We start from the raw sequence: 25,728 nt of genomic DNA, 5'->3' as shown, positions 1-25,728 counted from the left end.
ATTGATAATAAATTAATGCATGAAATTTATATATTGGTTCAGTTTGCTATTTATTTTTGCTCATGTTTAATTATTTCATTTTCTTAAAAATATTTTAATATTATTTTTTCAATTTTAGTTTTATATGCACCAATGCGTCCGAAAATCTATGAGGTCGATGAATGAGGTGGCCACATTCATCTTATTCAAAGCAATTTACTAAAATTTGGTGAGTTATTTTACACCAACTTATAGTTACAACCAATTTATTTTTGGTGTTTTTCCAGTTAAAAGTAATTTGTGAGGAGTCTACACATGATATAAGAACAAAATCATTCTACATAGGGAAGGCTGATTCGTATATATGAAAATAATACTCCGTAAAGAGAATCGTTTGACTCTTTAGGTCATAATCACACTTTCATCAAATAATAAAATCTGGAATAAATAAGATTCCCGTCTTTTCGAAAGAGAATCGTTTGACATTTTATTACAAGAGGGTGCTTTTTCCGTCATAATTAAAGTTTCTTATTTTTGGCAAATGCCATCTATAAATAGCCTCTCAACTCACACACATTTCACTCATCTCACTCTGTCTCAATTGCTATCTTCATTCTTCTTTGCCTCTTCTCTCAAATAGCTGATCACTATTTCATCTTTCCGGAAATGGTTAGCTTCTACATAAACAAAGTTGTATATATTTTCTCTCAGAATTTTGGTACTTAATTTTTTTATTATTATAGGAGGAAGATGTTGTAAGAAGGTCCAAAAATCTCACGAGAGCCATTGAGGGAGAAGTCTACCCGAACATCGACAATCGAAGCAACCTTACGATTGCACAACGATTACAAGGCATGCGGCTAGACCAGCTTCGCGAGCGTAGTGAGTCTCAAAAGATGGAGAAGGTAAGGATTTTCTCTCAAAATCATCCGCTAATATATTAATTCGTGAAACTTATATATAAGTTCCATTATCTCTATATGCATAGTTGTGACAACAAAATATTTTATACACACACACTCATGTGTATTTTAATTTTGGGATCTTATTTTGCAGATTCCACAAATGAAATGGCATGACGAGGACCAATGCTTCAAGATCGATGGTGTCCCCTCCGTGATCAAGAGAGATCAAATGAAGAGATCATTCTATAAAAAAGAGGAGAACGATGACGTGGAGGAGCCCTATATATATCAAGGGCTTACGTCCTCAGCCTTCTCAAGCAAACAATCACGAGAGAGAGAGAATCGCCACCTCCACCGCCTAAGAAAGCGCAGAGACGCCTTCAGGAGGATATTGTGAGCTCTCCGTTCAACGAGGAAATGGTGGAGTTTCCGGCGTGGTTAAATGATGAGGAGAGCGGAGTGGAAAAGCAATGTGTTGTTGCTCTTCAACAGGATTCTGCTATGCCATGGTAACAATTTGTTTTTATTTTTTATTTTTTAAAATGAATTAAAAATATTATCTTTAGTTCAATAAAATAGATTAATTTTAAAAGGACTTTAATATGTAATTATTTAGAAATATAATGAAAAGTGTTTGGAATCTCTGATCTCATGTTGCTTATTTTGGGATCTTATATTTGCAGATTCTGGAAATGGAATGGGATGAGGAGGATCAGTGCATTCAAGATCAATAATGCCCTCTTCCATATACCTCATTTTAGCATAGGCATTATGTTTGTTTTCCTAAAATTGTGTATGTAGGAACTATGATATGGGATCGATCTCTCATTCTTAGCATAGTTATTATGTTTATTTTCATAAAATTGTGTATGTATGAACTATGATATGGAATCTCGCATTTTTAGCATAGTTATTGCTGGGTCTCGGTGGCGCACACCCGAACTCCACATTAGTATGATATTGTCCGCTTTGGGCAAAGCCCTCACTTTTGCTCTTGGGGTACTCCCCAAAAAGCCTCATACTAATGGAGTAGTGGTAGCCCATTTATACACTTGCAAGTCTCGTTCATTCTCCAATGTGGGATATGGTTTGCTCCCTTTCAATCCTCCCCTCAAACCAAGACCACCAGACCACATGCCTACCCCATGTTACAGGTCACCAGGTCACCACAGGTCTTGGTCGAGACCGTCACATCGGAGAACTTGCAAGCGCAACCACCGAACCCCGAGCCACACACGCCCAGCCCTGAACCAGGGCTCTGATACCAATGTAGGGACTCGGTGGCGCACACCCGAACTCCACATTAGTATGATATTGTCCGCTTTGGGCAAAGTCCTCACGGTTTTGCTCTTGGGGTACTCCCTAAAAGGCCTCATACTAATGGAGTAGGGGTAGCCCATTTATACACTTGCAAATCTCGTTCATTCTCCGATGTGGGATATGGTTTGCTCCCTTTCAGTTATTATGTTTAGTTTCATAAAATTGTGAATATAGGAACTATGATACGGGATCCCATTTATAAGCAAAGCCAAATGATTTTCTTTGTATAGAGAGGCAGAGATCTTATTTTTTATCTCATATTTTGAATTTTAGTGAATGGTGAGAGTGAAATTAAATACGACATGGGTTATAACACGGATTTTAACTTTATATCAAAGGTACACTATCGACAAAGATCGTTGTTACCATAATTGTTCGACGCCAACTAACGATAACAAGTATTGTGACTTTAACGACAAATAATAAACTCAATTATAACAAACGACAAAGATCATTATCACAGCAGTGTTGTTCAATGGCCAACAAACGACAAAGATCGTTATAAACTACAGAATTATTCTATCACCAAATAATAAATTTCGTATTTAATTTCAAAAGTACTTGTGTTTATTGAATATCTGACAAATGTCGACCAACGACAAAAAGATCATGTGATAATTATTGTGCAACGACCGATAGATGACAAAGATAGTTGCCAATTCCATAAATAAGAGTTTTACCATAAAAATACAAGCTTAGTTTAATTTAAATAACGAATACTCCCTCCGTCCACGAATGGGAGTGACGTTCCTATCCGGCACGTGTTTTAAGAAATGATAAGAAAAGTGGGTGGAAGAAACTTAGTGGAATATTGGTCCCACTTATATTTATTAGTTTTAAATGATATGTGAGTGGAGTGAGTTAGTGGAATGTGGGGCCTCTTTACCATTTATAGTAATTATGAACCGGGTCCTATTCGCAGACGGAGCAAAATAGAAAAACGGGACTCCTATTTGCAGACAGAGGGAGTATAACATTAGATTAACATTTTGTTTTTAGCAATAAACTAACGACAAATATGGCCGTGACAACTATAGTGCAACAACCGACATACGACAAAGAATGTTGTAAACTGCATTAAAGAGTTTCAGCTTATAAAATAAGCTTAGTATAAAGCCATGTTATAATTAATTTCACTCTCACCAGTCATTAAAATTCAAAATCTGGGATAAAAGATTAGATCGCTGCCTCTCTATGCAAAGAGAATTATTTGAGTTTGCTTATGAGAGAACGTGTCTTTTTATCATCTGAACACCCAATCCATGGTTTTGAGTCACAAGTAAAACAGTAAGAAAAATTAAATAAAATTTGCCTGATTTTGAGCATTAATTGCAAAAAAAAATTCTCAAATGCCTCTATGAATATAGTCTGAAAATACGCATATTTCACTCATCCCTCTCTCTCAAACAGTTCATTTTATTCAAACAAATGGCATTTGAAAACATATGCATCTCTCTCTCTCTCTCATGTTGTCTATTGTGGGATCTAATTTTGATGTGTTATGATATGGAATCCTAAGTCTCTTTAGGAACATCGAAGTGGTGAAGGTCTCTTCTATAAGCCGGGAGATCTAAAAATTGAGCTTAATTCCTACAAAATAAGACTTGGAATTTGATGTGTTCCACCTTTTGTGTCTCATTTTCGGTCCCAACTCTTAATTCTTTGATTTTATTGTTTTCTTTCAAATTTAATTTCTTGTGTGTAGGGTTTCACTAGAATTTATAATTTATTTAGCCTATTCCATTATTAATTATTGACATGAATAATTAATCCCGAATTAGTGTGTATATTCTTGTTATACAATTTTATTTTTACCACAAATAGTAATTAGACTTACCAACTAATAGACCTAGGGTGAACTTAATCGAGATTCAAAGAAAGAAACTCAGTCCAGTCCAACTCGTTTCTAAGCATAGTCTGACATTGGTAATCGATTGCTTTGACATAGTATTTCCGGGAGTGGATATAAATGGAGGTGACGCTATTTTCGCATACTCATACATAACCACGATTGCCACAGTTGGTGAGGCGGAAAAGGAAGCTAATATTGTGAATGAGGCCACATGAAGAAGGGGTGCAGTTTGCACAACAAGTTCGAAAGAGAATGAAGAAAGATGAACATGTGAGGAAGAGGAGGTTCTGAGTGATCATCATTCTCTTTTCATACTTCCACCACAAACCTAACATCTTACAGCATTGATCTATGACCAAGTCATAGAATATGAAAAGTGGTAACATTTCCTTCTTCTAATTTGTTTTGTCGGCTCCAAGTGGTACTCCCTCCGTCCCGGATAATTCGACACACTTTGACTGGGCACGGGTTTTAAGAAATGTAATGGAAAGTGAGTTGAAAGTAGGTGGGATGTGGGTCCTACTTTTAAAGTATTAGTTTTATAATAAAATGTGAGTATGAATGAGTTAGTGGAATATGGGAACTAGTGGAATATGAGGTCCACTACCAAAATAGTAAAAAGTGAAGTGGGACAAATTATGTGGGACTGACCGAAATAGAAAACTGGGACGAATTATCCGGGACGGAGGGAGTAACTTTTTTCTTCCTCTAATTTGTTTTGTTGACTTTGGAGTTTTGATCTAGCATTATCTGTAGACTTAGTTGAGTAGGATTTGAATTACTATTTAGCATATCACTATCAACAATAATGGAAAACTAATTATATTATCAGATTAAATTAAAGATTAAGTTCTCAAGTAAATACTCCCCCCCCACCCCCCACCCCCCACACACTATAAGCGATCATTTTTCTTTTTTTAGATATTTCACTCTAAATTACATAATTTTTTATATAGAAACATCATTTTCTCTACTTTTCTACTTTTCTCCCATTTGTTACTTTATTTTCTCTACTTTACTCACAAAACAATACTACATAAAATTCTGTGTTGAATTAGAAATGTCCCACTTAGGTGGTATTCAGTTTCCTAGATAAAATAATAACAAGATACATTGTAGGATTGAGTTGTGAAATTATTTTAGTCATAAGGGGTTAGAGAAGGGTGTCAAAACCGGTACCCGCAGGTATCCGCACCCGATTTTGCGGGTATCCGAACCCGCAAATTCCAAATTTTACATACCCAAACCCGACACCGCAAAGTTAAACGGGTATCCCGAATACACGCATCGGATACCCGAACCCGCAGCTGCGGATACCCGCACCCGCTAAGTACATGATTATTGCAATGAAGTGATGAACCACTACAATATTTATAGTGTTTGTCTTATTAATTCTTTCATACGTGACCGATGTGGGATTAGCATTGTGGGAGTCACACGCATTCCATACAAGTTCACATTAATAATTTAATTTAATATGTATGATAAATGTTTAGCTTTACTTATTTCTTATTTCTTATTTCATATTTCAATATGAATTAATTAATATATGGACAAAATAATGGCGTAAATAATTTCTTTATTTTAGCACTATACCTCCAGTAATAATAATACCAAGTAGAACCCCTTCAATAAAAATAATTGTAACTCTTCTATAAAAAAGAAATTTCATTAAAAATATTGCCAAATAGATATATAAATATTTTGCAAATTTTAAAGCTTAATAAGAAATACTCTTAATTAATTCGGTTTACTATGCAAAAAATTTCTGTTTATTTTATAATAATTCACGTTAATGTTGGTTGATTGCATGTATGATTTTTATCACAAAAATATATATACGTATGTGTATATATATAAGCATTTGTGCAAAATCATTGAAGTGAACAATGTTTGTGGTTAGATAATTCAACCATCAATTTCTCTAGGAAACATTGTGTTTATAATCATCTCTTCCAAAGATGCTTCATCTTTACATGAATTTTCAGTTGTCCCACATCGGACGTGGAATGGATGGTTGGTAGAGTTTGTGTAGTATAAGTATTATAGGGTGAGTGAACAGTAGATTATTGTGTAGAAGGTTGTATCCTAAAATGAAGTCGGGTATTGCGGGTTATTTACCTGATCGGGTAACGGGTATACCTGATACCTGATGTTTTCATGCTTATAATACCCGATGCCGAACCCATACCCGATTTTTTTGGTTAACGGGTATCCGATATCCGACGGGTATCGGGCCGTGTTTGGACACCCCTAGGGTTAGGTATGACTAATTATCTCATGATTATCCATCTAGGATTGAACTGTAGGATTGAATCTCATGAACCAAGTACACTACATATTTATTCCGGGATACAATCTTGCAAACCGAACACCCCCTTAGAGTGGGACAGAGGAAGTATTAAATAGTACTACCTCCGTCTCAAGGTAGTTGAGTCATTTTTTTTTTGCACTCATTTTATAAAAATGATAATCTTTACTTTAACAATTTATTACTCCCTCCGTCCCGGCTAAGATGACACATTGCTTAGCCGGCACAGGATTTTAGGAGTTATTGGTTAAAGTGTTTAATTGGAGAGAGAGTAGGTGGGTGTAAGTATTAAATTAGAGAGATAAAAAAGATGAAAATTTTAATAGGAGTGAGAAAAAAGGTTGAGTGTATTAATTGGAGAGAGAAAGTTACCAAAAAAGGAAATGCGTCATCTTAGTTGGGACAAACTAAAAAGGAAAACGTGTCATCTTAAGCGGGACGGAGGGAGTATATTTTTACAAAATGAGTGCGAAAAAGAAATGACTAAGTATACAAATTACTCTTTTATTGTCCAAGAAAATAGACAAATACACATTTTATCGAGTTCAATGAAAACAACATACCCAAAAAATTTAAATATACAAATTAATCTCTTAATTTATTTTGTAAAAGTCTCACTTAATTTTTAATATACTGGGTTGGTTGTTATGACCAGCTGCTATTAAATATTTTCATGGCCATAATTATAGAAGAGAAGACATTTTACCCTCCCTTGGTGTACATTTTGACTAAGATTTGTGATTGTGACAAAGAAAGAAGAGAAGACTTGGTCATAGATGTTGCCTTATAAAATGACAAGTTTGTGTTGGAAAAATATGAATCCAAGAAAAATGATCACTCAAAACCTCCTCTTCCTCATCTACTCATCCCTCTTGATTCTCTCAGCTCACTCCTTTCAAACTTGCTATGCAAAATGTCCCCCTTCTTCATGTGGTCTCATTCGCAATATTAGTTACCCTTTCCGCCTCAACACCTGTCGCGGCCCTGGTTACGAGTTAGTATGTGAAAACAACATCACCTTCGTTTATCGCAACTCCCGGAAATATTATGTCAAAGAAATCGATTACCAACACCAAAACATCAGGCTCTCTGATATTTCCACAAACAACATCTGTTCTCTTCCTTCCTATACTCTAGATGAGAATAGCTATTTCCCTCATGGATATTACATAGGTAGTTTTAATCAGCCTATTTATTTGGTGAGGTGTGAGCATCCCTTGCATAACTCTTCCCTCTTTACCCAACTTACTGATTGTGAGCAATCTACCAAATACACATACATAAAGGTTGGGCACTTGAATCCCAACGATATTGACTACATGTGCACAATAGTTTCTATACTGATAACATCTAGTTGTTCTCAAAATTTGAATAATGTATCGTTCGACCAAATATCTAGGTGTTCTCAAAATTTGACTAATTTATCGCTCTCAGAAATATATCAGTCTCTGCTATATGGATTTGATCTGTCTTGGTCCAGTTTTATGTGTAGCTACTGCAAAGGAGAAATATTGGATTGTTCTCCATTTTCAGATGGCCAAGTTGATTGCGGCCATCCGCTGTCGCAACTAGATTATAAATGGGGTAAGATCATTGCTTTACAAGTTCCGGCTTTCATTTCTATTATTGATACTTTTTTGTGCTCCTGGATTTGCAGTGTACATCTTGGACTCCTTCCGATCACCTAAAGGTAAGATAATCGGTATGTTCCATGTCAATAAAGTAAGATGACATTCAGTTCGTTAGACAATATAATTTATAGTGTAAATTGGATAATCATGGGATATAGTGTAATCTTGGCACTGTAAAGAAGACATAAAAGAATAGACATAATCTCTAGATAGGAGTAAACATGGCGACCAAACAATCTTAAGAAGAACAGAAACAAGTGGTGAGATAAGCATTTATACTTCTCAACAACTTTTCTTGTATTTCTCATTAGGTCCAACTGGAGGCTGTCTCCTGATTTTAATGCTCATACTTGGTGAGCTCTTGATTTGCTGCTGCACAATTAAATTTTTTACTACTAACATGTAACTAATTTGCATTAGAGATATTGGTATGTTGGCAGTAACAACACCTTGTATTGAAAATTTCCAGCTGTTGTTTTTGGTGGGGTAACCATTCCTCTAAAACTCATGATCATCATCGCACTTGGGGCCTATTTTTGGACTCAAACAACACCTTGTAAAGACTTCTTACACACCTTCTGTGTGGATTAATTTGTGTTATTTGGAGCATATTATTACTCTGTTTCGAAACTTATTTTGCTATTCATGTGTGTGGAAATGCAGTTTGGCTCCCCGGAGCTCAATCCATCGATGAGCTCCCAAGAAGGGTACATCTTGAGAAACCATATTCTCTTTCTGATGTGACTGTTGTTAGTTTGGAAGTAAGATTCATCATGGGGTTTCTCGGCGGGATGTGGTTCCTGATCTACAAATTCCGGAGAAGGCATTTGTCCGCGTACGAGGAAATAGAGAGCTTCCTACAAAGTGACAACCATCTATCCCCTATCAGGTACTCCTATTCAGACATAAAGAAGATGACTAGAAATTTCTGAGAAAAACTAGGTGAAGGTGGTTTCGGCTCTGTTTACAAAGGAAAGCTTCGAAGTGGCCATTACGTAGCAGTCAAGCTCTTAGGAAAAGCCAAAATAAATGACAAAGATTTCATCAATGAAATCGGAACAATTGGGAGGATCCATCATGTCAATGTTGTCCAACTTGTTGGATATTGTGCAGAGAGATCCAAGCGCGTCCTCATTCTCGATTTCATGTCAAATGGTTCTCTTGATAAGTATATACTCAACCCAGAAAAAGCATCTTCATTGGATTGGGATATGAAATTCAAGATTGCGGTTGGAGTGGCTCGAGGGATTCAGTATTTGCATTGTGGTTGTGATATCAAGATCTTGCATTTTGATATCAAGCCTCACAATATACTTCTTGATGACAAGTTTGTGCCCAAGGTCTCCGATTTCGGGCTAGCAAAGTTATGCTCCTTAGATAAGGACACTGTGACGATGACTGCTGCTAGAGGCACTATAGGCTATGTTGCTCCGGAACTCATCAATAGAAGCATTGGCCTAGTGTCTAACAAGGCCGATGTGTATAGTTTTGGGATGTTGTTGATGGAGATGGCGGGCGTAAACAGAGAGTTGAGGGGAAACAAAGATGATTCAACCAAGTATTTCCCAGATTGGATATATGATTGTATTAATAAAGGCGAGGGGATTGTAACTGGAGAAGCAGAGAACAACAACATTGATGATGACAATGTGATTGGAAAGAGTGTATTTGAGAAGATGACAATAGTTGGGTTGTGGTGCATACAAATGAATCCAGATAATCGTCCATCAATGAATAAAGTGTTGGAGATGTTGGAAGGTGATGTTGAACGTTTGAAGATTCCAGAGCATCCATCCCACTTAGTGAACGAGGTCCAAAGTTGGCTTGCAGATTCAGCTGGTTCTGTATCACAGTTGGATTATGACAATGGTAGTGTCATTGAGATTAGTATAGCTTGAATCTGTATTATCCGATGTTGTGATGTTTTCGCTTGTAACGGATGGACATCTTTAGTCATCTCTTGCTTGTATCAAATTTGTTGTGTACCAATTTCCTTTTCATTTTTAGTGTGTGTTTGGTGTTATGGAATTGAGAACTTGGATTTAGAAATGTAGCCTCCATCACAACGAGTTTGGTGCCAACTCGGAGTGGTGGCAAGACAAAGAACCAACTGTGACCAATGAGGACGTTGGCCTTAAGGTGGTTGATTGCTACGGACTCAGTGTCCCACATCAATTGTGAGAACAATTGGTGTGAGGTTTAGGGAAGAAATGGAGTCATTCACCAAAAAAAGAATTCGTGAAGCGGATAAAGAAAATATTGGTCAATCCAGCATCAAAGGCCACAATGGCACGATTTTGGTCACTGAGGAAAATATTGGAGGATTTTATATTTCCGAGCACAAGATCCTGATCTTGTCCGTGGACGTGAGCGATACCTCTTGCTGCTCCAAGAGCAATCTTGACTCTGGTTACCCAGTCATCACCTCTTATCCCTACAAAATCAGCATAAACATAACATTTTAATTTATGTCAAAACAAGATTCAACTTACCATGTAGTGAAGATATGCAGCCTTGAGTGTAATAATCATACAGCAAAAGCTTTTAATATCTTGCATAGTAAAAAGCCTTTAATCGACCGATATTCGTGTGATTCATTCTTCCAAATAACTCCACATGCTTCTGAAAATCCTTGAATGTTGGATTCACATCTTTTAATCTCTTCACCACAACTACACTTCCATTGTCGAGTATTGCCCTGTAACTATTCCCGAATGATCCTTTCCCAAGCACCTCAGCAGCAGAAGCCTCCAGTAAATACTCGATCCCACATACGGAATCTACATTAACATCCTCAAGAAATACAAGTTTTCCTTCCCAGCTCGTTGACTTCAAAGAGCGGCTCACTCGGTTCGATATGCCTATATCCGCCAACATCTCCACCACTTCAGATATTTTAGGTCTCCTCTTTGCTGAATTTGCCACACATCTAATTCCTATTTGCAGCATTTTAATCATCTGTTCACTAATGGAAGGATGCTTCAAGAGGTCGGGATCGAAAACGTTAGCAGCCCTCTCGTTAGTTTTAACTGATTTAACCAGCTTGACTAGGTTAACAGCTGCAGGATCCTTTCTTGTTAGAAGCTCGAGTAGCAGAATTCCAAAGCTATACACATCTGATGCAGTTGGTTTGAGTCTAGTTTTCGTCATGTTTGACAAGACGAAATCTGATACACAGCCGTATAGTTGCTGATTGAGAATAATATTTGATGTCTTAATGTTTCCATGGACAAGCATCCCACCAAGTTCTTTGTGTATTTCAGCAATGCCCCTCGCTGCACCAACGGCAATTTTTACTCTGGTTTCCCAGTCTACATTTGCCGTTAGGCCTGTGAAACATGATACGATATATAAGATACGATACACAAGGAACATTGAACAAACATTGAACATTGAACATTGAACAAAAAGTGAGTAAAGTATGAGAGAGGGAAGAAAAAGTGGAAAAAGTATGAGATAAACTTTCCGTTTTTAGAAAGTGATCTATTTTTTGTGGACGTCCCACAATGGCAAAAAGTGATCTATTTTTTGTGGACGGAAGGAGTAGTTGTAATTAATTTTTCAATGTTATTTTTATTTCTGGATTTTGACTCTTTTCTTCCACACTATCTCTCATGTTTTATCACTCGACGGGTTACTTCAGCGCCATTACACCCGGTGCTCGAACATCGAATCGAGGCATTTTTCCCAACCCCTTCTTATCATGTAAACACTGGGGCACTCTATGTTCTCAAATCGATAACCATCTTTTGACGAATCTAGTCTGTTATGTCCCTCGGAACCCACAAAAATATTCACATGTTGGCTATCGACTAGTGCTTTCGAAATGGTCTAAGGGGTCCATACTCAATACTCCTCCTTTTTCAATATAGATTTGAGATGTCACATTGAGCTAATATAGAAGAACAAAATTGAAATTGTTATGGATCATAAAAAGGAATAAAATAGATGAATAGATAAAAAGGGGAGAGTGAGGTGTCACAACCACTGAAACTAACTAAACTGAAAATGGCGCTAATACTTCACCCACCGCCATCTTCATCTTCATCGTTTACCACCAATAAACCCAATCCCCTCTTCCACGCACCTCTCCGCCCCAAATTCCGCATCAAATTCCAGCTGGAAGAAGAAACCCCTTCGACCCAATCTACAGAGAAACCTCCGGGTTCGGGATTCGGCGCCTTGGCAAAGAAGAAGCAGTCGAAAGGGAAGAGGGAGAGGGCGTCGATTATCCGCAGAGAGCCGCTGGAGAAGCCGAGCTTCGTGTCGGCGCAGGAGGCGGCTCGTGTGGAGGAGCTGAGCAAGAACGAGAACGCTTTCCTGCTTGCTTGGTCGGGTCTCGGCGCGATTATTCTGGTCCAGGGCATTGCTCTTGCTGCTTCAGGTTCGGATTTTGGGAATTGGGATGTCTAATTTGTTTTTTCTTCAGCTTAATTGCGTTAATTGGGAGTTTATTAGGTTTGTTGAATTAGTTTGTTCATGCTTCAGGTTTTGATTTTGAGAATTGGGGGATCTCTGTGGTAATTTGTGCTCCTTTTGTTTGATTACGGTTTATCTTTAGCTTGATTGAGAGTTTATTAGGTTTGTTGAATTAATTTGTTCATGGTTTTGGTGGTCTTGTTGTGTATTGGGCTTGTGTTTATTGATGCTGTTTTTGTTATTGTGAAGATTATTATATGTGAGGTTTAAGGTGAGAAATGGTGATGGAACAAAGCTGAATTAGATTGTAGAAAAAATAGTTGAAGATTATATTTGGGAAGTTGAAGAATTTCCACAGATGGTCTATTGTGGGCTTCGTTGTGTTCGGCTCTCTCTCTCTCGATTCTTATGCAATATGCCAATTCAATTTTTGGCTATAACAAGCTAAGGTAGGATTTAGGAATGTGGTTTGTATCTTGACAAAGAGTTCATGAAATGAAGGAGCAATCTTGATAGTTTCTTCTTTATCCAGTTCTGTTTACTGCTTCGCGTGATTGGATATGAATTCATTTTATCAGTTTGTTGAACTTTGGGGTGGGGCTTCTTATGTTACTTATCAATGATCATCGTTAGTTTCAGTATCGGCATTGGAATGTTATCCTAGAAGCTAGGAATAACACGTTCTAAGATATTATAGGAGTAGGTGTGTGGTTTAATTAGCTTTCTTGGTAGTAACCACATGTCGTGAGTATGCTTTACTTTGTCAAATTAGACCAACAGGTCGTCTTCTGTGAAGAAAACTGACACATCAACATCATCAGTTCAATATATTGGCTATCAACAAGCTAAGGTAGGATTTAGGAATGTGGTTTGTATCTTGACAAAGAGTTCATGAAATGAAGGAGCAATCTTGATAGTTTCTTCTTTATCCAGTTCTGTTTACTGCTTCGCGTGATTGGATATGAATTCATTTTATCAGTTTGTTGAACTTTGGGGTGGGGCTTCTTATGTTACTTATCAATGATCATCGTTAGTTTCAGTATCGGCATTGGAATGTTATCCTAGAAGCTAGGAATAACACGTTCTAAGATATTATAGGAGTAGGTGTGTGGTTTAATTAGCTTTCTTGGTAGTAACCACATGTCGTGAGTATGCTTTACTTTGTCAAATTAGACCAACAGGTCGTCTTCTGTGAAGAAAACTGACACATCAACATCATCAGTTCAATATATTGGTTGTAACTTCAATCTTAGTCTCTTAATATTTATTTCTTATTTTGTTGATGAATTAGTTGTTTGGTGTAATTTATCACTCTTCTTGTGAATTATTCTGGGATACGGTATCCTATATAGTGATAGGCCAATGTGTTGGAAATGAAATTTTGGCGAACAACTTCTGTCGTTAGGAGAAGATGTAGTTTACGTTTGAAAGGTCTTGTTTGCTATCAATAGTTTGCAGTTGTGGTAGATGCACTATCAATATTGTTGCGTTATATTTTTCGTGGACTTGTGGAGAAATGTGTGGCAAACAAAACTCGATTACAGATAGAAGAAAACCATTTCAGCAAAAGAAATCCTAACATAGCTTTAATATTACTTTCGTGATTGATAAAATTGTTTTGTTCGTATGCAAGACACTTGATTTGTTGTGAATCTGAAGCTGCAGCAGGTGCCGTTAACTTGCTATTTTGTTTGCAGGTTTTCTACCAGAAGCATGGGATGGCTTCTTGGTCAAGTACCTCTACCCGTCCTTCACTCCTACCGTCTTCTTGTTTGTTGCTGGGACCGTTGTATATGGTGTTTCAAAGTATTTGCAGAACGAGAAATCTGAAAGTGAAAACTGAACCTCAATCGGTTGGAAGCCAATTGCTGTTGCTATCGGGCCATTATAACCGGTTAGTTCTCGGCTGTTCATAGCTCGTAGTGCTCGTCTCCGGAAATTCATAGTGACATTTCAAGAAACAGTCATATATGAGAGCATTTTTATCTAATTGTGATGAATTTATGCTTAATTGCCCTTCTACTGTGATATGCAATTCGATTTACCCTACTACGAGGCCTTCTTGTACCTTCAGGCTTCAGCAACTTATAAAATTACTAGTTTTGGTCAAATTATTGTCAATTTGAAAATGAAAAATATCACGAAGTATCAAAACGGGTGTGCAAAAGTGACCGGGACTCCTAAAGTGGGACAAAAGGAGTATTATAATGATATAATCTCATTTTGTGCACAAATGAGACAGTCATGAAACACTGAAGTTTCATGATTTGAATGACTATTATGCCTAAATCTTTATTTTACATTTTGAGAAAAAAAAATAGTGGGAAATTGTGATTTTTGTGTTTGGAGTGTAACCCTCTATTGATTCTATTTCCTACATTTCTTCGATAGACTTATTAGTACTTCTATTTAGGATAATTCATTTTTCTTACTTTCTTAATTATCTTCTAGCATATACTATTAATCTTTCGTTTGATGATTGTTATAAGAGAAAAATTATTAAGTTATAGTACAAAAATGCAGACCGGATTCTTCTGCTAAATTCTTGGAAACTAGTAATCAAATTTCATCCCCTCTCTCCATTCCATCCCTCACTTTTCCTTGGAGAAATTCACGTTTGTTTCTCTCTCCTAATCTTTCATTCAAGAAACTAACCCTTTGCAGAAACAAAATTCATGCAACGATTCTCTCTATGATTCTTTTGCAGCTTTCTTCGAATACATTCATGATATATGTGTGCATCTACATATATACTATGATGCATTGATGTCAAATCCATATATAGATACAAATCCGGCGAAATATTGTTCACGATGGCCGGCGACCGGTCGCCCTTCATCCAACGTAGATGGAGTTTTTTCCCGACCCCTCGCCTGATCTTTTGGATATCGATTTTCGCCGCCTTGATCTTGTTCCTCTTCTTCCACTCGCCCCCGGATCTCTCCGCCGATCGCCGCACCCTCGCCGCCTCGTGGGGCGGCCACAGCTGGGAGCGCAGCGTCCTGGCCTCAGGCCGCCCACTCTCCAAAGGAGAGGTGTTAACCTCTGGAGGACGTGGCCACCTCTCCGTCCTTGTGACTGGCGCCGCGGGCTTCGTGGGCAGCCACGTCGCCCTGGCCCTAAGGCGCCGCGGCGACGGCGTGGTAGGCATGGACAACTTCAACAACTACTACGACCCATCCCTAAAGCGCGCCCGCCGCAAGCTCCTCGACCGGGCGGACGTGTTTATTGTCGAGGGCGACATCAACGACGCCGCCCTCCTCAACAAGCTCTTCGACATCGTGGCCTTCACGCATGTCATGCACCTTGCTGCCCAAGCCGGGGTCCGCTACGCCATGCAGAACCCTGGCTCGTACGTCCACAGCAACATCGCGGGCCTCGTCAGCATATTTGAGGCGTGCAAGGCGGCCAACCCGCAGCCCGCGGTCGTCTGGGCCTCGTCAAGCTCCGTCTATGGCCTCAACTCGAAGATCCCGTTCTCCGAGAAGGACCAGACGGACAAACCGGCGAGCTTGTATGCCGCGACCAAGAAAGCAGGCGAGGAGATCGCGCACACGTACAACCACATCTACGGTCTCTCGATAACCGGGCTGAGGTTCTTCACGGTGTACGGGCCATGGGGGCGGCCCGACATGGCCTACTTTTTCTTCACCAAGGACATCCTCAAGGGGAAGCCCATCTCCATATTCGAAGGCCCTCACCACCAGAGTGTGGCGAGGGACTTCACGTATATTGACGACATCGTGAAGGGCTGCCTGGCTTCCATTGACACCGCGCAGGAGAGCACGGGTAGCGGCGGGAAGAAGAAGGGACCCGCGCAGCTGCGTGTGTATAATCTTGGTAACACATCACCCGTGCCGGTGACCAAGCTGGTGAGCATACTCGAGAAGCTGTTGAAGACGAAGGCGAAGAAGCATGTGCTGCCAATGCCACGCAATGGAGATGTCGTGTATACGCATGCGAATATCAGCCGGGCGAACAAGGAGCTGCGCTACAGGCCCACCACTGACTTGCAGGCTGGTCTTAAGAAATTTGTGCGTTGGTATCTTGATTACTACTCTGGAAACAGAAAGAGGCTTTATTGGTGAACTCATATTTGATTTTTTTGTTGTGTATATTATTTAGGGAGAGTTGTAAAGTTTGTTACATTTTATTGGAATGTTTGTGGATTCTTTAATTTGTTAACTGGGAAAAAATTACTTCCTATGTCCAATAAAAGTAAGTCACAGTATTTCAGTTTTTCAACTCACCTTCAGTGAATTACATATTTAGGACTTATACTTATCACGACGCACGTTTGCGGTCTCTATACTTACAAAATATCATTTGCGGTCTCTATACTTGTATTTATACACGTTTTAAGGTTCTTTTCTTTTTTTGACATTTTTTAGGACACAAATACCCCCAAATAGATGAAGGGCAAATTTATATATTACTATTTTCTCTCCTTTTTCTTTCTTCTTCATATTTTCTCTTTCTTCTTTTTGTAAATGACTTGTATAATTAGTACAAAAATTGAGATGAGACATATTTGAAGAAAGAAATTAGACAAATCAAATGTTCAGCTAAGAAGTTTATTTTACATTATTTTGTTAGAATTGCGAAGATAAATTTCTGATGTGAGAACCCACATAAGTCGCGGGCGCTGCGCACTTGCTAAATACACACAACCAAAATTACCATAATTTCATACATTCCATTTATCGCTTATTATTCCTCACTTTACGATTGATTAGATTCAAATATTCACTTGTTGAAATTCGTCGTTCAAATTTTTAATCTTTTATTTACGGGATCATTAACTATAATACTCCACATTTGAAGCATAATCACAAATACTCTAGTGTGATGAAGAAAAATGACGTGGAAATATAAAATTTATCATCATATGATTAAATTTCTCAAAAAATTTAACAGAATACAAGGAAATAAGATTAACAAACCCATAATTTTAGTTCTAATTTTATTATAGACAAAGGAAAAAGAAAGAAGGAAGATGAAAGAGAGAAAATAGTGTATAAATTTTTTCTTTGGGGGTATTTTTGTCCAAAAAAATATTAGAAAGTGAAAAGAACCTTAAAACGTGCATAAGTACAAGTATAAGGACCGCAAATGATATTTTGTAAGTATAGGGACCACAAACGTTCGTCGTGATAAGTATAGGTCCTAAATATGTAATTCACTCTTAAAACAAATAGTACTATAAAAAATGAAGACAGACTCATATTGGTGAACGAAGGGAATATATTTTAATCATTTAAGCTTTCCATTTTATAACAAGAAATCAAGAAAAAACACTGCATGATGAACATATTCAGAATTCAAACTTCATTTCACAAGATATGATTAATCAGATTCTACAAGTGAAGAGAGACAATGTGGATATCAAGATTAAGATGGAAAACATCAAGATGGAAATGCAAGGCTGTCACATAAACTGAATTCCATATCTCAACAACAAAAAAGTATTCGACGTAAATATAAAGGAGTCTAGGATATTCAAAATTGTGAACAGTCAAAGGAACTCGTATAACAGCCTTGCCCCATATATGCGGCTCAAGGATTTCTGGCTTAACAAGATGTGTCTAAGAATCTGCGATTGTGACTTCGACCTCTACACCAGGTTCAATGGTAATTGAAGTGATCTGCTTCACAACATCGGGTGAGCTGAAAAGGTCAATCACTCGCTTGTGAACCCTAAGCTCAAACCTATCAAAGGTGTTGGTACCTGGAGAAACAAGATTCAGGCACCAGTTGATTATTTAAATGTTCCAATGAAAAAAAGTAGGATCAGTCGATTAAGAACATCAAATATGTATTGCTAAAAATAAGATATGTATCGGGTTAATCATTCAAAATGAAGAAAGACACATTGCCCAAAATGCAGACTTACAGGATCAATAAAGGAGATTCATTTAAGGTTATGTTCTAATTTCTATAGCTGCTATACTTCACGAGTGTACCCTTAATCAAACTTGCAATTAGTGAAGACCAAAGACATGAACAAAGCTTTACAACAAAACAAGCCGTCTAATGCAATAAGGAGGAACAGATTGAAAACAAACAGTTGAGCTTATATAAGAGTAATAGCTTTATAAGAACAATACCAGAGTGACCACAAAATATTACTCATGGTAAAAAGACCTTAATGAGGTAGCATAAAAGAAGAAACTTTTACTAAGAACACTACTATAAACACTCGAATTCCAAATAAAATGATGCATTGAACAGAAACTCAATAAGAAAATGCAAAAAAGGATTTTTACCTTCACCACAAGGAGATTTCCTAGTAGTGATCTTGAGAACCTTAGTGGGCATTCTCACTGGTCCCTTGACTCTGAGCCTCTTGTCCTTGGCACCACGCACCAAGTCGGCACAGACTGTAAGCATCAATCCTCAGTACATCAGCAAAAACATCTCCACGCAGACAAAGGCATACAATGCAAAAAACATACTAGTAAAATTTCACCTTTACAACGGAGAAAATAGCAATATGAATAGTATATATCAAGCAAAGTAAGCATAGATATGCACTCCGAAATCCTACAACAACAGACACTTTACCAATACTGAAAACCAGTGGACCTCCCATGTTAAAGAGTGTGTTTGGTTCAATTCTGATCAATCAATTCTGATTAAAAATCAAACATTTTTTCCTATTTCTCTCTCTCTCTCTCTCTCTCTCTAACTCTCTTCCATATAAAATTTATGCTAGATTCTCAATCACAGCCTAACATTACAAGGTACGAATAAAATAGATGATCTCTATATTATTGAATACTAACAGAGCATAACAAATTGAGTATTCCATAATCATTGAAACAAAAAAAGTGTGAACCTTTCTCCAAATTCTTCACGTTCTTGGAAGAAAGTGTAATACGAATCTTGTGAATCTGCTCCAGGGGCTCCTCTAGCCCTGGCTTTGAGGGTTTTACCGCTGCGAACGCCATGATTCAATCGAGCTTCTTTCTTCTGTCAAAACAGCAGATAGTGAAAAATTAAAACTTTTTGGTAATAGTATCACATTAAATTAACACAACCGCGGAGATCCGTACCGGAAGAATGGAGCGCGGAGATCCGTACCGGAAGAATGGAGCGCGACGGCGGGAGGCGGAGATAACTGTCGACTGCTCCAAGCTGAGCTGAAAACGGATGTTGGATGGGATTATAAATCTAGGGTTAGGGTTTTTATATTTTTTCCTTCTTATCAATTTCTATTTGTTAATGGGCTTCTGTTTTTCAATTTAGCTGAAGGGCAGGCCTATGTATTGAAAGTTAGGCCCAATAAATGGATATTTATAAAAAATAAACTAATATAATTTGTGTTACTGGGTTTTTGTGAATGAAAAAAAAGATGAAAAGGAAATGTCGTTCTGGATATTTATTTAAAATTTGCTTCGTGGAGGTGGAGATATAGGTGTGGATTTATCCAATAACATGCTTTTGTGTTACCCTGAGGATCGAGATCTATTGGCAGTTGTGTATTGTTCACTAAGATCGATTCAAATTGTTTATGGTTCGTTTTGGTAATGTGCCTCGACGAACTTTATGTGTAGCAATTCGGTATATTAGTCCTTCTTGGAATGAAAATAAAGAAAGAGGTCTAGAACTAAGAAGGATTTAAAGAATGGGAATTTTCTAATATCTCAATTAATCTTTCTTTTCCTCAAAATATATTTACTTTGGCACCACAAAACCCAAAAGGCCAAAAGAATTACTACTACAAAATAAATAAACACCATCAAGAATGGATGCGTTGGTTAAATAGATTCTACTCAACAGCTATGTTTAGTGATAGGTTTTATATAAATAAAATCTACAAAATCTACCATACAACATAGTCCATGAAGCTCAAAATGAGCAAACTGTAGAGCTATCCAAATCTGAAACAGAAGAAATGGGAAGTTTAGTGATGACCATTGCTACCATCCTGCTCTATTTCCTCTGCATCCTCGAAGCGCTGATCATTTATCTGAAGCTGCAAGAACAGAGATTGTATAAATTCTTCCATACACATAATACAATGAATCGCATGCACGAGATTCTGAAGGCCGGGAATAAAACTCTAGCATTTTTGCAAACCACCACTATATAACATACCTGCACCACTGATTGAGCTAAGTCCACATTTCCATTGGCACCGATTGGATGGGCTGGATTTTGGTGGGCATCCCATTCCGAGTCATCGTCCTCTGACCAGCCGAAAGAGAAACAAAAAGAGAGCATAAGAATGTAGATAACAGTTAGGAGTACAATAAAGGGAACAAGGGCTTTCGGAATCAATTGGTACCAGCATTGAATTCCAGCTGATCGGCACTGAAAATCCAATTATTTTCACCCTCATCCTCTATAGGAAGCACGATGAAGTAGTTAGCCAGTGAAAAATATACATATGAAAATGTTCTATGTCGTTGTCAAGGAAATTAATACCACCTTCGACTGGATCAGGATTCAGCTCAGCGCATTCACAGAATACAGTAAATAGTCTGTCCACTGCACAAATCAAGGAGAAAATTGCCACTCATAAAAGCGAATAAACATTTACAAAGATGGGCCATGGATTACGCGAGCAGGATAAAAAATAAAAGCATGGCTAGAAAAGCTAACGGATACATTGATTAGGATCCGAGGGCACAAATCTCATCTCGGTTATCTTGGATAAGTTTAGCGTATCGTCAGTTTCAGACTCTGAATCTTCAGACTCGTCTTCCTCAGCCCCATTCTCAATCTTGAAAATTAAAAAAAAATGCACCTATCATTAGACCTTTAAAAAAAGTATATCGAATATCAATGCATACGACTAGAAGCTTGTGTCATCACCAAATTATATACTCCTACAAATTGTACATTTCAATTCATGCCTATGTTTAACAAAGTCACTTCGATGAGGATTCCAATAACTGCAGGTACTACATATTGTAGAATACTAGGCCTTTGGATTAAGGGATTCAAAATGCAAGGAATAAACCGAGTGAATAAAACTTGCAACAAATCAATTTTTACATCAAAATCCTCCTATCAACACAACCTCCTAAAGGTAATACCAGCCATATATATGTACATATGCATAAAGACGCCTCAAAATCCTCTACTGTGTGTATACAACATCTCCACAAGAAATTATTCCAACTTGATCTTCGAACACACGCATTTATTAAAAAGATGCCTTAACATTCCCAAACACTAGAACATACTCAGCAGTTGTTGATTAGTCTCCCTGCAACCAATGGGATGTTTCAACGGAACGACATCTTATCCACCTTGTAGGCAATGTAAACTAGTTCTAAGTAGAATGTTTAGGTGCGTTGGGTAATCCAGGGCATCCGTAGCCGGGACCTTATTCGATCCACACATTCCATAACACAACTTTCACATTATAAACCTAAAAAATGCAACCTAAATTCTATCAACAATAACTACAAAGCTTGAGCATTTTACATGAAAACATCAATACCTGAGCATAGATACAAGGCTGAGGATAAGCCTCGGGATCTCTGGAAACAGCGTGAAGCGACACCGAAATAAAATTGACGGCATAGCCTTTCGCCCTATCCGAATCGCTCAGCCAAATTACTTGCCTTTCCGCACACAATTCGGAACAATCAATAACAAGTTAACAACACAAGAGCTATATAAAAAACTGAGCATAGAAAATGGGAAAGATAATAGGTTAAACAACCTGGTGGTGAGGTAGAGAGTGCCGGGGAGTTCAGGCTGACGGCTGCTGCTGCCGAGGACGATAGAGACGCCGGGCTGCACGAGCATCAGCTCCTCGCCGTGGTGGGAGTCGACGAATGGTTGTCCGACGCCGTCGCCGGTTCTCTCCGTCACGAGTCGGATCGCGGAGGCCATTTTCCGGGAGAGGTTTTGGAATGGGAAATTTGGGGCTTAGGAATACGGTGTCGTTATTGAAATACAATACCAAAATGTGTTCATACTTTAATTTTTATTTAGAATTTTAAAGCTAAATTAAGATACTCCATACCCAGTTTTTATTACAAAAAGAATAATCCAACGTCATATAAAAATAAATATGATGAATAATAATGAAAGTTGAATTAATGTAAGTAAAATATAATAGAAATAAATATAGAGTTTTAAAAAAGGGACTCAATTCAGTCATTCGAAATTTGAAATTTGAAATTTGAACTCATTGACCTTTTAAAATATAGAATGGAACATGCGAATTCTTGAGAATATTTTTTATTTTTTTCCCTCTTCTTTTTTTCTTATTGATTCCTTCAAAATATTTTTTTTTCCTCTTTTTTCTTTCATTCAAATTTTTTTTGCAGTGAAACCGGGAGTACATTTTTCTTTTTTTTCTTTTTGGGAACTGTTTTCTTTTTTTATAACAAAAGCACAGCTATCCCGCATGAAATGGGAGGAGGGTAGATGAAGAGGAGAGTAGATGCAATAGAATTTAGAATTAAGGAGTATACAAAATTTCAAAATTGAAATTTTAAATTTTACATAGGTAATTTGGTCAATTTATAAATGTTATAAGAAAAATAATACAAAAGGAAGAGAAAATGAGAAATTCATTGTTACGAAAAATTTGTATGTTTCGATTCAGTCTCTAAAAAGTCAACAAATTTAATCTAAAATTTTGAATGATTAACAAATTTAATACTTTTACATAAATCTCTTAAATAAATATGATATATAGTCACGAAATATAATGGCCATTAGATTAACATGTGATACAATAGGTGATAATGCAGAAAATAGCAGCATCGTCATTAATCAGTATCCCTTGTATTTTTTTGAACTTGAAGTATATTATTTCAAAATAAATTAATAATAATCGTAGTTAATTATGGTTTTAGAAAATAGTTGTAGTAAAAGATGTGTAAACTTAACTGGGCCAGCCCATGAATTCCCGGATAAAATGGGCCAATTGAAACCCACAAATATCACAAAACCCTAATTTGATCAATTACTTATTCACTTCTTCGAGCTAGAACACTCGGATTTCAGAAGCAGAAAGAGCTGCGCCGTCGCCATGGGTCGCATGCACAGCCGAGGGTACTGATTATCAATCTGTTTTTCGGTTTCGCGCTTATCTGTTATTATCGACTGAGTATCAATTTGAATTCCTCGCCTTGTGTTGCAGAAAGGGTATTTCCGCTTCAGCCCTTCCCTACAAGAGGACTCCTCCCTCCTGGCTCAAAATCACCTCTGAAGATGTAATTTTGATCTCTCTTTTAATCCTTAAATACTACATAATAATCACGATAGAACCATTTTGATGTGATTTTCTCTTTTGTTGTTCAAGGTTGAGGAGAATATCTGCAAGTTTGCGAAGAAGGGTCTCACCCCGTCGCAGATCGGCGTGATTCTCCGTGACTCCCATGGAATTGCTCAGGTGAAGAGCGTCACCGGAAGCAAGATTCTCCGCATTCTCAAGGGTCATGGTATTATCCTGTTTACTTTTCTTCTCAAATTTTCCGTTTTTTTTTTAATTTATGTTTTCTGGATTGAGGAATGGTTTCTGCTAGGTAATGTGTAAACTGAGCGCGCGCCTAATTTATTAAGTTTTGAGACTTGATATCCATTTTTGAAGTTTTCTGCTTATAAAAAAAGGACTCTTTTTTATGATTTGACGGCTTTGGTGATTGTTAAACAGAGGGATACACTTGTTAATTGTAATTATCTATTTTTTTATGTAAGTGTGTTTTTGCTTTAAGTGGTTAAACAATGTTTGTTAAATGTTAAACAGGGCTTGCACCTGAAATTCCTGAGGATTTGTACCACTTGATCAAGAAAGCAGTGGCTATCAGGAAGCATCTGGAGAGGAACAGGAAGGATAAGGATTCTAAGTTTAGGTTGATTTTGGTTGAGAGCAGGATTCACCGCCTTGCCCGATACTACAAGAAGACAAAGAAGCTTCCGCCTGTCTGGAAATAGTAATTCTCTTGGTCCTATTTTGATGTTCATTTTGTTTGATACTTTCTGCGATTATCTGCTCAAAATGCTTGTAAGTTGCTGGAACTATTAATCAGATTTTCATGTAGATTGTGGTTTAAATTCTATTTTTGAATCTCTAAAAATTGGTTAGAATCTGGCTTCATTCTATATTCATAGTACACTACATAATTTTGGTACCCTACTAAATAAGAGTAGTTAGAATTTCTTGGAATGTTATTGGTGGGGCCACTCGAAGTATTCCAAGTGCACTACATGATTTTAGTAGTTTCGCCCAATCTATGTTTTATACACACTTTGGTTTTAGCATTAACCTTTTGTGATGATGTGCTAGTTGGATGCCTTACTAATTACCTGTTTGAGAGAAGTTCAGAACTTTTAAAGTAGCTTGTTGAAAATTAATTTTCTGAATTTGCTATGAAGTCATTTAGTTTGTTGAAGCTTTGTATTCAAACTATAAAAAATTGAGTTGGAAATACAGATATGTGCTATGATTTTTGTGAGTGATCAAGTGGAAAAGTCTGTTTTGACAAGTTTCTAGGTTGTTGAATGGAGACAAGTTATTAGATAACCTTTTGAAGGATTTGTTTGGATTGGTTTTGATGTTGAGTGCATTCCTAGAATGTGTTTCGGGCCAAAACCATTGGTAAACTTATCAATTTCCAAGTAGCCGGCTAATATGCCACACCCTCTAATCATTTGATGTTTTAAATTGGCTTCTTCACTGCATATTGTTCTTGTTGTTAAATCCATGTTTCTTATATATGCCATAAATCGTTTGCAACTTTTTCATAAACTTTCTTGTTTTGCAGCGAATCAACCACTGCAAGCACTCTTGTGGCCTAGGCTAAAGAATTGCAGAGAGCACAGCACAGTTTGTGCCAATTTGTGGGCAAATTCTGAATTTTGGCATGGAACATAACTTTCAAGAATTTTGTTCTTTGATTTGACAATGTTTTTCAGATGTTGATGACCATTTTGGTTGATAATACAGTTTTGCTCTTTGATTTCTTTTAATCTTGTACTGGTTTTTTAATTTTGTTAGACATGTTGGTCTTCGAATTCATGAAGAATCTTTATCCATTGAATTTAATTTACATCATTTACCTAGGTTGTCAACTTTTTAAATTCATTCTATAAGTTTCAATATTTTTCAGCATTTGAATCTTACATTTCCAGTAGATAAGCTATATGTATACAAGAAGTAATTAAATTATAAAAGTAGGATGAGTTAAGGCCAAAATTGGTACTAAACATATTGCTATTTTATCTTTTTAGTCTTAAATTTTATCTTTTGGATTCTTTGGTCTCGCACATATGGAAATTTGATCATTTTGGTTTTTCGTCATGAAATTTTTAACAGTCAATGACCGTTTGTCCTATTTT

General features: G+C 37.2%; 7 protein-coding genes and 1 pseudogene across 10 annotated transcripts; 5 read left to right on the top strand and 3 right to left on the bottom strand.

Annotated features, from left to right (window-relative positions):
• Positions 1-581: 581 nt before the first annotated feature.
• LOC125216591 lies at positions 582-1,793 on the top strand. Its single transcript, XM_048118345.1, has 4 exons — positions 582-648; positions 723-884; positions 1,036-1,393; positions 1,568-1,793. Exons 1-3 carry the CDS (start codon positions 646-648, stop codon positions 1,279-1,281), a joined length of 411 nt encoding a protein of 136 aa, XP_047974302.1. The 5' UTR covers positions 582-645; the 3' UTR covers positions 1,282-1,393; positions 1,568-1,793.
• A 6,920-nt stretch (positions 1,794-8,713) lies between these two features.
• LOC125216894 lies at positions 8,714-10,068 on the top strand (annotated as a pseudogene).
• A 211-nt stretch (positions 10,069-10,279) lies between these two features.
• On the bottom strand, positions 10,280-11,398 carry LOC125209935 (probable inactive receptor kinase At4g23740). Its single transcript, XM_048109509.1, has 3 exons — positions 11,383-11,398; positions 10,491-11,327; positions 10,280-10,432 (listed from the first exon to the last, which is right to left on the bottom strand). Exons 1-2 carry the CDS (start codon positions 11,396-11,398, stop codon positions 10,543-10,545), a joined length of 801 nt encoding a protein of 266 aa, XP_047965466.1. The 3' UTR covers positions 10,280-10,432; positions 10,491-10,542.
• Positions 11,399-11,963: 565 nt separating this feature from the next.
• LOC125215025 (protein LPA2) lies at positions 11,964-14,466 on the top strand. The gene is made up of 2 exons (XM_048116307.1): positions 11,964-12,382; positions 14,115-14,466. The coding sequence occupies exons 1-2, from the start codon at positions 12,007-12,009 to the stop codon at positions 14,258-14,260; spliced, it is 522 nt and encodes a 173-aa protein (XP_047972264.1). The 5' UTR covers positions 11,964-12,006; the 3' UTR covers positions 14,261-14,466.
• A 563-nt stretch (positions 14,467-15,029) lies between these two features.
• Positions 15,030-16,602, top strand: LOC125215024 (UDP-glucuronate 4-epimerase 3-like). Its single transcript, XM_048116306.1, has one exon. It carries the CDS (start codon positions 15,231-15,233, stop codon positions 16,503-16,505), a length of 1,275 nt encoding a protein of 424 aa, XP_047972263.1. The 5' UTR covers positions 15,030-15,230; the 3' UTR covers positions 16,506-16,602.
• Positions 16,603-17,829: 1,227 nt separating this feature from the next.
• LOC125216925 (40S ribosomal protein S20-2-like) lies at positions 17,830-19,637 on the bottom strand. Of its 4 annotated transcripts, none has more exons than XM_048118712.1 (4): positions 19,501-19,637; positions 19,256-19,389; positions 18,684-18,797; positions 17,830-18,145 (listed from the first exon to the last, which is right to left on the bottom strand). In XM_048118712.1, the coding sequence occupies exons 2-4, from the start codon at positions 19,365-19,367 to the stop codon at positions 18,003-18,005; spliced, it is 369 nt and encodes a 122-aa protein (XP_047974669.1). In that variant the 5' UTR covers positions 19,368-19,389; positions 19,501-19,637; the 3' UTR covers positions 17,830-18,002. The 4 variants fall into 4 exon arrangements, with proteins under 4 accessions (XP_047974669.1, XP_047974670.1, XP_047974671.1 ...); XM_048118713.1 differs by having other exon boundaries at positions 19,473-19,610; XM_048118714.1 differs by having other exon boundaries at positions 19,256-19,386; positions 19,501-19,597.
• A 473-nt stretch (positions 19,638-20,110) lies between these two features.
• On the bottom strand, positions 20,111-22,341 carry LOC125212316 (chloride conductance regulatory protein ICln-like). The gene is made up of 7 exons (XM_048112445.1): positions 22,097-22,341; positions 21,872-21,995; positions 21,031-21,145; positions 20,851-20,910; positions 20,708-20,764; positions 20,518-20,609; positions 20,111-20,395 (listed from the first exon to the last, which is right to left on the bottom strand). The coding sequence occupies exons 1-7, from the start codon at positions 22,267-22,269 to the stop codon at positions 20,324-20,326; spliced, it is 693 nt and encodes a 230-aa protein (XP_047968402.1). The 5' UTR covers positions 22,270-22,341; the 3' UTR covers positions 20,111-20,323.
• A 973-nt stretch (positions 22,342-23,314) lies between these two features.
• LOC125216855 (40S ribosomal protein S13-like) lies at positions 23,315-25,359 on the top strand. Its single transcript, XM_048118627.1, has 5 exons — positions 23,315-23,442; positions 23,531-23,603; positions 23,693-23,831; positions 24,137-24,323; positions 25,155-25,359. Exons 1-5 carry the CDS (start codon positions 23,420-23,422, stop codon positions 25,186-25,188), a joined length of 456 nt encoding a protein of 151 aa, XP_047974584.1. The 5' UTR covers positions 23,315-23,419; the 3' UTR covers positions 25,189-25,359.
• The last annotated feature ends 369 nt before the right edge of the window (positions 25,360-25,728 follow it).

Source organism: Salvia hispanica, chromosome 3, assembly GCF_023119035.1.
Source record: "Salvia hispanica cultivar TCC Black 2014 chromosome 3, UniMelb_Shisp_WGS_1.0, whole genome shotgun sequence".
In the NCBI taxonomy this organism is placed as follows: domain Eukaryota; kingdom Viridiplantae; phylum Streptophyta; class Magnoliopsida; order Lamiales; family Lamiaceae; genus Salvia; species Salvia hispanica.
This window is presented reverse-complemented; position numbering and strand designations above follow the sequence as displayed.

Bases quoted from the DNA above. Each gene is read 5' to 3' on its own strand.
- LOC125216925 (XM_048118712.1), bottom strand. From the start codon at position 19,367: ATGGCGTTCGCAGCGGTAAAACCCTCAAAGCCAGGGCTAGAGGAGCCC. The intron at 18,798-19,255 runs GTTCACACTTTT...TGATGCTTACAG, and splicing joins CGTGAAGAATTTGGAGAAAG to TCTGTGCCGACTTGGTGCGT. The intron at 18,146-18,683 runs GTAAAAATCCTT...TTGTTTCTCCAG, and splicing joins GAAATCTCCTTGTGGTGAAG to GTACCAACACCTTTGATAGG.
- LOC125216591 (XM_048118345.1), top strand. The intron at 885-1,035 runs GTAAGGATTTTC...CTTATTTTGCAG, and splicing joins AGTCTCAAAAGATGGAGAAG to ATTCCACAAATGAAATGGCA.
- LOC125215025 (XM_048116307.1), top strand. From the start codon at position 12,007: ATGGCGCTAATACTTCACCCACCGCCATCTTCATCTTCATCGTTTACC. The intron at 12,383-14,114 runs GTTCGGATTTTG...TTTTGTTTGCAG, and splicing joins CATTGCTCTTGCTGCTTCAG to GTTTTCTACCAGAAGCATGG.
- LOC125215024 (XM_048116306.1), top strand. From the start codon at position 15,231: ATGGCCGGCGACCGGTCGCCCTTCATCCAACGTAGATGGAGTTTTTTC.
- LOC125216855 (XM_048118627.1), top strand. From the start codon at position 23,420: ATGGGTCGCATGCACAGCCGAGG. The intron at 23,443-23,530 runs GTACTGATTATC...CTTGTGTTGCAG, and splicing joins GGTCGCATGCACAGCCGAGG to AAAGGGTATTTCCGCTTCAG. The intron at 23,832-24,136 runs GTATTATCCTGT...AATGTTAAACAG, and splicing joins CCGCATTCTCAAGGGTCATG to GGCTTGCACCTGAAATTCCT.
- LOC125212316 (XM_048112445.1), bottom strand. From the start codon at position 22,269: ATGGCCTCCGCGATCCGACTCGTGACGGAGAGAACCGGCGACGGCGTC. The intron at 20,911-21,030 runs GTATCCGTTAGC...TGATTTGTGCAG, and splicing joins GCCCTCGGATCCTAATCAAT to TGGACAGACTATTTACTGTA. The intron at 20,765-20,850 runs GTGGTATTAATT...TGCTTCCTATAG, and splicing joins GAATCCTGATCCAGTCGAAG to AGGATGAGGGTGAAAATAAT.